The 12,890-nt window shown below is 41.3% G+C and overlaps 1 protein-coding gene across 3 annotated transcripts in view; it reads right to left on the bottom strand.

The window, feature by feature from the left end:
• The window catches only part of LOC311045487 (dermatopontin-like), a 47,558-nt gene extending 47,161 nt beyond the window's left edge, over positions 1-397 (bottom strand). For all 3 annotated transcript variants that reach the window (XM_084057373.1, XM_084057372.1, XM_084057371.1), the window contains exon 1: positions 269-397. In XM_084057373.1, the coding sequence (XP_083913499.1) occupies positions 269-305 (37 nt within the window). In that variant the 5' untranslated portion in view covers positions 306-397. The remainder of the gene's footprint in view (positions 1-268) is intronic.
• Between the last annotated feature and the right edge of the window lie 12,493 nt (positions 398-12,890).

The following is a 12,890-nucleotide window of genomic DNA, read 5'->3' as shown; positions in this document are numbered from 1 at the left end:
CAGCCCTCCTATGAGACACAGACCAAGTAGAAAAAAATTGTATCATTTTATCATGAGCATTAGTGAGGACCTATTATATGAAGATATGTTGGAAAGTGGTGAAGTCGTCCTTTAATTATTGTTAAAACCACCTCCATAAAACTCATTGAAATAGGCTGCTGCTAGTCATCAACAATCATCTTCTTTTGGCTCACCGTAATGCATCTGGTTCCTTGGGAATAATCTGAAATGATTCAATTGTAAAAAAAACGAACAGAATAAGACTTACCTGTCAGAAGGATGAGGAACAGAGGCAGAGACAGCATCCTGTTGTCATCAACTCTTCAGGGAGAATGTCACCACAGCGGGCAAACATGACAATATATACCTTTATGAACCAGGAAATAATGTGGGTTTGATGGACTAGACAGTGTATAGTGAATTGTGAAACAATGTGGGTGTGTTTGAGTTGTCATGTCAGTTTGCCAGGTCTTTGGATTTTTTAAATGTTTTGTTTCCTCATTCCCTTTTAACATTTAGGACACTTTAATGTTTCAGGGGCAAGGCCACTTGGCCTTTGGTGTGATTTTAAGTCTACTGATTTATTAACACCATACACTATACAACAGCCAGTGTATAGTAGCAACAAATAGAGACAAAAGTGTCATTTTTAACAAATTGCTGTAATTTGCAATACTTGTTTTATTGTATTTTAGCACAATCAAACACCACTAATTGGTGCTCACTACAGTATGTGTGCAGACTCCTCAAATTCACTCAAATTAACATTATTGTAAAAGCGAGGAGGGGAAGATGGAGAGAAAGAGGGAGGGAGGAAAGGAGTTGACACAGATATCACCCTGTTGCTCTCAGTGCTCCTTTGTATTTGTGTGTGTGTGTGTGTGTGTGTGTGTGTGTGTGTGTGTGTGTGTGTGTGTGTGTGTGTGTGTGTGTGTGTGTGTGTGTGTGTGTGTGTGTGTGTGTGTGTGTGTGTGTGTGCGCGCGCGTGAGCGTGAGCGTGTGCGTGAGTGTGTGGTGGTGTGTGTGTGTGTGTGTGTGTGTGTATATATATATATATATATATATATATATATATATATATAATATTTTATATATATTTTTTCCATTGCTGCTTTCAGTTAGCCCACTAAGTTTCTTTAAGAACTTTCGGGAAAACACCGTAAATACATCCTCATTTGTTGCTGTTGAGCTCAGTGATCATATAGCCATGTCAACTATAATTATAGTGATACTTCCTTGTCATCTGTAGAGAGAAATTAAATCTTCAGTACAATGCTGCCTGATGTGCAAAGTACTGCCATGCCTGCTTATTAAGGCACCTAGGCAAGCCCTTTAGAGACAAGAATATATAATTATGTTGGCAGATATGCAATTATTGTGATTTTTTTTTTAGTGTATTGCCAATTTGTATCCCTGTTATTATATTTGTTTTATTATTATTATTATTAAACAAGCTCCAAGCGGACGGTTGTTCCAAATGTCATGAAATTCCCTCAAGGAGAGATATCACATTCACAGACAATCAGGTGGACAGTCAGACAGACAAACGGACGGACGGACGGACGGACGGTCGGACGGACGGACGGACGGACGGACGGACGGACGGACGGACGGACGGACGGACGGACGCACCATTCTAGCATACAGGGGTCTGAGGTCTAGTCCGATGCATGGTCAGATGTTGTCTACCTCGTAAACATAATTAGGACCTGTGATTAAGAAAGTGTCGAGCAGAGACAAGGAAAGCACAGTATGGATGGATGGATGATTTTATGTTGTCATTGAACACAGGTGTACAACAAAATGATCTGTATGGCATCAATCCAATGCAGAAGAGCGATAGAATGCATAGATGTATTGTAGGTACCTTAGCAGCATAGGTAGTTAATAGAAAGATTGTTCAAAAAGATAGTCGATATAAATATTGTAATTATGTTTTGATCAGACATCAAAACATAATTGTTTTGATTTGTTCTTGAAAATTCAACAATCACTGTGAAATGATGCTTCTCATCTCTCATTGAAACTCCACCATGGCCTTGCTTTCTCCAAGGATGGGTTAATTGGATGGCTAATAAATGGTTAATAAATTATTAACGGATTGATCATGGATGGTTAATGAAAAGCGAAATGGTATAGCACAACCATGAGGCTAATTTGAACAGGTACTTCCAACTCGGCCTACTGGCTGCATGCAGGACATGTTTGATGGAACTGGATGTAGTGCCGCAGACAAGCCCAGCCGTCTGGGCGACCCTTATTTTTCTTGGAAATGAAGGTCCCTTATTTGAATTTCAGGTGTAGATTGCAACCCATGCCTGTCACAGCATGGCCCCAGTTTACTAATTATTGACTTTTGATTGAATTTCTCTCTATGATTTAGGCATTTAGCAGACGCTCTTATACAGAGTGAATTACAAGTACGGGATCAGAATAAGCAGAGTGAACATGAACTCTGGTCAATAAGCAACAAGGTAATTAGTCCCAAGTAGAGAGCAGAGAGAACAATGTAGAGCCTCCAAGAAATGATAGGATACCAGATAAATAATGATCCTAACAGCCCCGTTGCCCAGGGCAACTAGTTGAGGGGCGGTATGTGCCACTCTTCATCCTGAATCAGTTGGATGTGTGTGTGTGTGTGTGTGCGTGCGTGCGTGCGTGCGTGCGTGCGTGTGTGCGTGCGTGCGTGCGTGCGTGCGTGCGTGCGCGCGCGTGCGTGCGTGTGCGCGATGCTATCACCCCAGCTAGGTTAAAGTTATGCTCCGTCGTATGATGGTGGTGCGTGGTGCGGTGCGAGCAGCTTGTTTTGATGACAGATGATGTTGTGCCATTGGTCTATTGGCTATGCATCCCATGTCTATCATGCATTATAAACATACGTATAATCAGGTATGTTTCACCTGTTTCAATTGAAACAGGTCGAGCCCTCATGGGGACACCAACTGACCGTCAGTCGAGCTCCATTGCGGACTTTCTGTGAATCATAGAATCGTCTTTGCCCATTTATTTAATAACAGAAGTGCAGATGTATCTTATCATATTTTAATAAAACTGTTGTTTTTTTTGTGCATGTCAGAAACATAATCTAATATCATGTGGAGTAAACAGGACATAGACCAGATTCAATCAGGGATAATCTAAATGAATCACCTGATTATTATTGAAAGAAAGTGGCTGTAACGCAGACTAGGGAAAAAATGAAAACATACTTGAGAAAGCACAATGCCATTGACAGTAGGACAATGCAAATGTTCAAAGATAATACGGTAGTCTGTCATCTTGTTGAATGTGTCGTGTCAGATGAGGCATAAACTGCGGCTAGCAGGCTGGTAGATGTTATAAGAAGTGGAGGAAAAGAGACATCAGGTTCCCAGGTTCTATCATGATTCGGTTTATTCAGCATCAAGTACAACAGAAGGAGCCAGGAGCCGAAGCCCCTGGCCTAACAGCCAAGCAGCCTCACGTCGTGTGACAACTGTACTCCCTGAGTTACATTTTAGTTCAGCTTTTATAACACAATAGCTTCACATTAGAATGCAAACGGCTCATGTGGGGTGGTATCTTAATTACCTCCACTGTAACAGCCGTTCTCTCCCAACTAACCTTTTGGTCCCTTAACATTATGAGACCCTTAACCGTTTTGTGTTTGTATATATTAATATCATAATAACTTCATATTCCACTGTATTAGCCTTGAAATACACCACAAATGAACAAGATGGACGCTCTGGGACGAGGCTAAGGTGTGAGTGGAGGATGGAAGTTGGAGATTTGGAATTTGCCTCACGGGTCACAAGGTCACAGTGCTTTATTACTATTCTGCCCCCGGAAAAAAACACTTGTGCAAAAATGCTGTACTAAGGGGTAGGATTTGCATGTGACACTGAATGCGGGAACCACGGCAGGTGGATAGTTTCCTCATTCAGATGACAGGCAGAGTGAGGAAGTGATCAGATTTCATTAGATTCATTTCTCGGGCGCCTGCTGCCCTAGCGGTCCAGGCGCATACCACATAGGCCGGTAATCCAGTCTGACAGTGTGTCGCGGCTTCGACTCCTGAACCCGACGGCCTTTGCTGCATGTCACCCCCCCCCCATCTCTATCCCCATTTCCTGTCAGCCTACTTTCCTCTCAAATAAAGGCAGAAAAAGACCCAAAAATATCTACAAAAAAATATATATATATCATTTCTCAGTCAGACGGTCACGAATGCAGGGTGACAAACAAGAGTCAAGACACAATGCCACCGAAACAAACGTAAGGAGGGTGCTGAAAAGCAGAGGGAGAAAAAAGGATAAACAAAAAAAAAACTAGTTGAAGATGCCACATTCTTGCTTCTGTCCCCGAAAATGCAGCTCCCCGGCCCCATTCACCATGTCTGCTGGAATTCCTATAAAATGTCAAAACATGCGTTCAATCCTGTGGATTTTTATTTTTTTGTAGTGTGTGTGTGTGTGTGTGTGTGTGCGTGCGTGCGTGCGTGCGTGCGTGCGTGCGTGCGTGCGTGCGTGCGTGCGTGAGAGAGAGAGAGAGAGAGATTGAGAGAGAGAGAGAGAGAGAGAGAGAGAGAGAGAGAGAGAGAGAGAGACCACAATGAAAAACGGTGCATAGGAAAAAAATCAAAAACATGTCATGTCATCTGTTCAGAAGGACTTGCTTGCTACTAAGCCAAAGGTCAAAGGAGGGCAGAGCTGAAAAGCAGATTTGTGTCCAATAATTAAAATATCAACTATAATAAACACAATCACAATCCACGGTAACCCTCCATCTACCTCTGATCAAAGTCAGGCACCTTTGCATCAAACTATTGTGACACTGCAGTCCTGTCATGCCCTTCGTTGTCAGTTTTGACTCTCAAGTTTCTTTTCCCATTGTTCTATTTGCGACTTCATCGACGTAGAATACCTTGACAAACAACAAACTAGTTTAGCTGGTAGAAGTCACTGCCATCGACAGGAGCTTCCAGACAGTTCAAGAGTTCAAGGTTGTACTTTATTGTTACATCTTGTGCACAGGTACTTAAAGGGTTAAACGTGTTATTGTTAGACTTCCTTCAGACAATGCAGCAGCCTAGATAATAACAAACAACAACAATAATGATAAAACCCTAAAAAGATTTCAACAAAGTGGCTGCAGTGGAGCTTATACGGATATATAAAAGCTCCATTGTATGAGAGGAGCACAAGACAAAGCAGCAGTACTGTACGTGGCGCCATCTTGGATCGTAAACTGGTGTGTGGGAGCCAACATATGGACACTGTTCAAGAGGCCGTCCCACACCTACAGTATACTATATGTACTATAGACCAGTGGTTTTCAACCTTTTTCATGCCAGGGACCCCTAAATTGATATACATTTGGCCGCGGACCACCATCTGAAAATGTTTTGTGCCAGGGACCCCCAGAAGCAAAGATTTGAGTTAATGTTCTCTTTGAAAATGTTATGTATTCAAAGATTTGCACACATTTTCAAGATTTTTCAAAAATAGAAGATCTACAAGCTCATAGCGCGGCACTCGGTGCCGCGCTATGAGCTTGTATATGTGCTATTTTTGAATAGCCAAAGCTAAGTGGTTAAAATGATTCTGAGGCTATGTTAACTAACTTAGCTGGGGAACCCCTGGTAGCCCCCCAAGGACCACTGGTTGAAAACCACTGCTATAGACTAATAGACAGACACAGGGGTGGAAAGTACTGGTAATACAGATGTATGGAGAATCAACATTACTGGAAATGACCTAGAGAGAGAAAAGCCTAACTTTGTCATGGACATAATTCATTGATTTATTTTATATATACTGATTAACCGACTTGTGTGAGTGTGTGTGTGTGTGTGTGTGTGTGTGTGTGTGTGTGTGTGTGTGTGTGTGTGTGTGTGTGTGTGTGTGTGTGTGTGTGTGTGTGTGTGTGTGTGTGTGTTTTTTTTTTTAAGAAGAAGAAGAAGTGAAGAAGAAGTTTTTTTAAGTGATGTCTGGTCCGGCCGAGTTGTGTTGTTTGTTTTTCCTTTAATAGCGTGTCCATCTCCACAAAAGCACACGCACACGCACACACACACACACACACGCACACGCACATGCACGCGCACGCGCACGCGCACGCGCACGCGCACACGCACACGCACACGCACACGCACACACACACACACACACACACCTGAATACATTACGTACGTACATCATTTATATATATTTATTATTTATAATTGTTTGCTTTTTTGCTATTAGCTGTTAGTCTTGTACGGTGTACCTCCATAAAAATGCTGTTGTTGTAGAACTGGTGGATAAGAGAAGGAAACTGGCACCAATAAATAATTCACACCCATGTGGAAGGATTATTGAAGGATTATTGAAGGATTATTGAAGGCATGAGGAATAAGTCTGGGTGTTGGAAACCCTGTCTAGCCGGAGTGGATAGACATGCAACACTCACGTGCACAACACATGCACATCACATACACAACACATGCGCAACACATGCACTCAAAAGCAGCACAATACTGATATGCAGGGATACACTGGTCAGTGTTCTTAGTTTAAATCTGGACCAGTGATTTTCAACAGGTTTTAAATGTGGTGTTAACCGTCTAGAGAGAAACCAGTTGGACACAGCAATCAGTGATGGATTCACCATACAGTCAATGACAGAGATGTACAGCTAGTACTTATAAGCTAGAATAATACATACATAATCGGTAAATAATCAATTCATTTTGAGAATACCTAAATAATTAATTGATTAGTTAAAAAAAAGCTTCTACCATCAGATGTGTGTGTGTGTGTGTGTGTGTGTGTGTGTGTGTGTGTGTGTGTGTGTGTGTGTGTGTGTGTGTGTGTGTGTGTGTGTGTGTGTGTGTGTGTGTGTGTGTGTGTGTGTGTGTGTGTGTGTGTGTGTGTGTGAGAGAGGATATAATTGGGCCTTTGAATGACAAGGAAACAAATTAGCAAAAAATAAAATGTAATTCCCCCTCTGTCTCTGTCTATCAACTGAACATCATGTTGAATAGCCAGTCTGTCAAGAGAGTGAACTAGATCTGTGTAAACCATGATTGACAGTAGAATGTGGAGGAGGTTGCGTGACAAGGAAACAAGCTACATTTGCCAAACGTTGCATCTTGTTCCATTTGTGAATATCCATCATTCCATCAAGTTGAATATCTTTAGATGACCTTTTTCACCCCGCCGGCGAACTTCAGTTTTCAGCTTCACCAGCTGAGTGCAGCCCACAGAGGAGCACGGAGGAGGAAGCAGTTCAAATCAAATCAAATCAAACTTTATTTATAGAGTCCATTTACATACAACCAACGCAAACACACACACACACACACACACACACACACACACACACACACACACACACACACACACACACACACACACACACACACACAGGGTTAGTAATGCTTGCTTGTATACAAGCTTGATCGTCGCGATCAGGCACATAATCCATAGAAGTTGCAAATGCATCTCAAATCTGCACCCACTACATTAACGGTGGTAGTTACAACACACACACACACCTCAATACACTATGCACATCATTTATATATATTTATTATTTATAATTGTTTGCTGTTTTGCTATTAGCTGTTAGTCGTGTACCTCCGTAAAATAACTGTTGTTATAGAACTGGTGGATAAGAGAAGAAAAATGGCACCAATAAATACTGTAAGTCACGCCCATGTGAAAGGATTATTGAAGGCATGAGGAAGAAAATGGAGACATTTTTCAACACTGGAGGTTTGCCAAAAGGAAATTGTAAACATTTTCCCCACCTCTGTCCTGAATATCTAGTCTGAGCGTTCATGCTCTCATTGTAGGTTGATAACGTCACGTTGTTGTAGAAACCCTGTCTAGCTGGGTTGGATAGACATACAGTACAATACTCACGTGCACAACACTTGCACAATAACTCATAAGCAGCACAATACTGATATGCAGGGATACACCTCTTCGTTCTTAGTTTACATCTTGACCAGTGATTTTCAACAGGTTTCAAATGTGGTGTTGACCGTCTAGAGAGAAACCAGTCGGATACAATCCGGGGTAGGATGATTCTGTGGGTCCGGGACTCACAGGGGGTCCGGGACTCGCTCAGTGATGGACTCACCATACCGTCAATGACAGAGATGTACAGTTAGGACATATAAGCTAGAATAATATGAAATAATTTTATAAATCTTGAGAATGCGAAAATAATGAATTGATTAGTTAAAAAAGGTTCTACCATAAGCAAGTAAGTGTGTGTGTGTGTGTGTGTGTGTGTGTGTGTGTGTGTGTGTGTGTGTGTGTGTGTGTGTGTGTGTGTGTGTGTGTGTGTGTGTGTGTGTGTGTGTGAGAGAGAGAGAGAGAGAGAGAGAGAGAGAGAGAGAGAGAGAGAGAGAGAGAGAGAGAGAGAGAGAGAGAGAGAGATAAGGCCCAAGTATATCCTCTCTATACATAAAGATGGTCACTGTCAGTCAGAAACATCAATTATTAAACATAACATTTTAAACATTAAAACCCAGTCATATTGGTGTGGGATTAGAGAAGGACATGTAATGGTTAAACATATGGGTCTTATACATGGGATTGGGGACCCCTAGGGGGTCCTCAGAGTTACTACAGGGTTAGGTAGTAACTCTGGGGACCCCTACGGGGAAGTCACACGTGTGTGTGTGTGTGTGTGTGTGTGTGTGTGTGTGTGTGTGTGTGTGTGTGTGTGTGTGTGTGTGTGTGTGTGTGTGTGTGTGTGTGGGTGTATTCTCATCTTCACGGTAAAGGCACGCCTCCAAGTGCTGCCAACCAAACTGAATCTGTCCATCTGGTATCCCAATAAACATGACTCTTACTGCCTACACCATGGACAGTATCAGACCATAGAGTCCATGTCCCATATATTGAACGACTCTATCAAACAAGATGTCGACAAGGGCAAATATTGCGGCATGGTCATGCTGGACCTCCAGAAGGCCTTTGACACCGTTAATCACCCAATTATGATCAATGAGCTCAAAGCAATAGGTTTTGATGACACGTCGGTGAACTGGATGAGATCCTACCTTGAAGGGAGGGAGTAAACGGCACCCAGGCCCCTCCACTCCCAGTGACTTGTGGTGTTCCTCAAGGAAGTATACTATAGTCCAGGCATTTTAGGTCAAAATGGGGGTCAACCTCCCACTAATTGCAACAAAACCAAACTCAGCTGATTTTGTATCCTCAATATGTCCTGAATCACAGAAAAAAAGTCGCAAGGAATCGTATGAAGGGAAAGTTTTGAAAATGACCTGTAAGTATAACGCTTTTTGGCCCTTTCTGCTAGATTTGACTATGCTGTATTTGTTCCTTGTAGCAAGACAAGGATACAGAATATCAGTGACAAGAATTTATTATGATCGCATAATCACAAAACTGATCAAGTACCGATCAAACAACTCAATAAAATTATGCGCACACAATATCATCATCACAATGCTTAAATAGGTGATGTCACAATTTCCCATTGACGCCCATGTTAAAAAAGGATTTGAGCATGTTTTCTTGTCTAATTTCCACAAAAAAGGTTCAATACTGCCCACTATCAACCAGAAACTGTTGAATGTAGTACAGCGCTTGTAAAAAGAACAAGAAAAAAAGCCTTAACCCTTCGAGTGCTATTGCTGCATTTTATGCATTGTTATGAACTAATGTTCATTTCATATACATTTTTATGTGAAGCACTTTAAGCTGCATTTTCTGTATGAAAGTGAAATAAAGTTATTATTATTATTGTTATTATTATTAATATTATTATTATGAAGTGAATTAAAAATGTTTTAGAAATCAGAACTTTGATTTTTTTTTTTTTTTTGTATTACTAAATCCGAAAATAGTCTGGCACTTTTTGGCACTGTGAATTCCACCTGAGGTTTTGGAGGACAATCCCTGATCGAAATATGGTGAACTTCATCATGGAGATGCTGTCAAACCTCAGCTTCACTCTACAGACCAGTAATGGCCAGCACAGCTGGCTCAGATGACTGAGGAATGGTATTCCGTAAGGGTGTGTTCTCTCCTCAATGCTGTAACATCTACATCTATGACCTTATTATTGACCTACCAGTTACAACATGGGGCGGCAGTGGCTCAGGGGTAGAGTGGCCAGGGTAGAGTGAACTGGAAACCGCACGGTTCCCAGTTCGATCCCGGACTGGGGGGCTCCCCCAGAGTTAGTGTCGAAGTGTCTTTGAGCAAGACGCTGAACCCCTAATTGCTCCCGATGAGCAGGTTGGTGCCTTGCATGGTTTCCTCCGCCATTGTTGTATGAATGTGTGTGTGAATGGGTGAATGTAATGCACAATCTATGTAAAGCGCTTTGGATAAAAGCGCCATACAAATCACTTCTGAAACTTAATTTCTCCCACGGGATCAAATAGGTCTAATTATAATTGAAGGTGATGGAAGACGGTATCAACCAAGACAAGGGCACCATGGTAGCCTACCTCCGCAGGTGGCGTTTGTAGCTCAGCATTGGCAAGACAGTGTCGGCGGCATACCATCTTCGCAACAGAGAAGATGGTATCTTTACAACAAAATGCAGTGTTTTACATCAACAAAATCACATGCGCAGTGCTTCACATAAGAATGTTTATGAAATGAACATGAAAACCGAGTGCATACAAATGCATAATGCATAACATACAGAAATGTGTCATTTGAAGGGTTATGATTAGTTTCTTCTTTTTTTTAACAAGCACTGTAATGCATCCAACACAGTTTCTGGTTGATAGTGGACAGTATTGAACCTTTTGTGTGGAAATTAGACAAGGAAACATGCTTAAATCTTTTTTAACATGGGCGTCAATGGGAAATTGTGACATCAGCACATCACCTATTTAAGCATTTTTCAATATGTTCCACCGCTGGGATTTCTTAGGACTTTTGATATGTTATAACTAACATATTTATGAAAAAAAAAAGTTGAAAGAGTTTCTGTTGCAATTTGTCCTAGGTTAACCCCTTATTATCCGTAGAATTCCTATAGTTAATATGCCTGTTTAGAATGGGCCACTTAATTGCAGCTTTCTTAAGAACCGCTCATCCAAACAAGTTCAAACTTGATACTGCATTTCTCTGGGTCCTCAGCAACACACCTGCCAAATGTCAACTTCATACAGTGTTCGGTTTTCAAGATATATAATTGTATGTGTAATAACAGTGTGGATAGCAGCCATTTTGAAATTTCCCTACATGCAATTCCTTGCGACTTTTTTCCTCTCATTCAGGACATATTTAGGACACAAAATCAGTTGAGTTTGTTTTTGTTGCAATTAGTGGGAGGTCAAGTGCCAATATTACTGGACTACTAGGACCTCTACTGTTCCTGATATATGTGTATGATATGTCTTCAGCTTGCGACTGCAAACTGTTCCTGTTCGCAGATGACTCTCTGCTGGTCTCGGACAGGGACAGGCTGCAGGTTAAGAAAACTCTCAGCACTGAACTCAACAAGATCTGCATCTGGCTCTCTGACAACAAACTTTCATTACACCTGGGTAAAACTGAATCCATCCTCTTTGGGTCCAGTCCTAACCTTAGCAAGGCTGAGAGTTTCACGATCAAAGTGGGTGAAAATGTTATCACAAGAAAGGAGGAAATTACCTACCTGGGTTCCATCTTGGAGGCAAACCTCACGTAACAAAAACGCCGAAAAAGCGATTAAAAAAGGCCCACAAAATTACACGCTATTTGTAATCAAGTCCATGATCATAACACCAGAGGCAGCTCCACAAATCATGTTCAACCCAGATTTGGCTCAACAAAGGGAATGAACTCGTTCTCATGCTATTCATCAAAAATGTGGAATGCCCTACCAAAAGGAGTAAAGGAGTGTAAAACCCTACTCACTTTCAAAACTGCCCTAAAGATACATCTTCAGGAGGCTGCAATTAAAAAATGGCCCCTGTCCAAGTCCTAACCTACCTCATGTCCTAACCTAACCTACCCCCTACCCCCCCCCCTCTCTCTTTCTTCTTTTGTACATATTTTTCACTCTTCATACCAGTAACCTGTAAACTGATTGTATGACATTCTGTATAGTAGTGTGTATATCTGTCTGTCTATTATATGTCATCATGATTTGTGTGCATGGGGATCTCATCTTAAACAAGCTAAGTGCTTAATGAGCTATCCAGTTTAGTAGACCTTGTATTGTGAATTTGTACTTCCATGTACTGTTATGTACTGTCATGTACTGTTCTCATGTCTTACTAAATAAAGTACATCAATCAATCAATCAATCAATCAATTAAACGGTTGTAATGTTTACAAAGGACTGTACATAGCCAGGCATAACAGAATTGTTGACATTATTACAAAAGATGTGTCACCCACGTTTGATTCCTCTGTTGTGTTTTACAAACATTCTTGTGTGAAACCATAAAAGTTTCAATGCAATGACCCCCATGTATTTGCAAATATAACTGCAGACACACCGGATGTCATTGTGATTGATGAGAACAGCAGAGAGGTTTTCCTATTGTAAGTTGGCTGTACTTTTGATTCAAGTTTAGAGGAAGCTTTCCTTACTAAGCAAGTAAAATACCAGCCATTAGTACAAGACATTATACATCTAGGCTACAAGTGCCAGCTCATTGTTTTTATATTTGGCAGCTTGGGCCATGTCCACAGGCTGGTGGTCAGGGGCTTGAGGATTATGGTGTTGTCCAAGTGTAAGGCAAAGCAGCTTGCAACATATTGCTCAATCTCCTCCATTATAGGCAGTCGATCTATTTGGAGGAGAAGGTGCTTCCTGTACCCATAATTTTTCTCCAGTGTTGGTAATATGGCAGACTGAAGTGTATGAACAATGTTAACTGTGAATAAGTTGTGCAAATGTGCATGTGTTGTTTATATTCTGAACTTGTTTGTATTGAA

The sequence above is a fragment of the Gymnoscopelus microlampas genome, assembly GCF_963454915.1.
Source record: "Gymnoscopelus microlampas genome assembly, chromosome: 5".
Taxonomy (NCBI): Eukaryota; Metazoa; Chordata; class Actinopteri; order Myctophiformes; family Myctophidae; genus Gymnoscopelus; species Gymnoscopelus microlampas.
The sequence above is the reverse complement of the archived record's forward strand: the minus strand, read 5'-3'. Positions and strand labels throughout refer to the sequence as shown.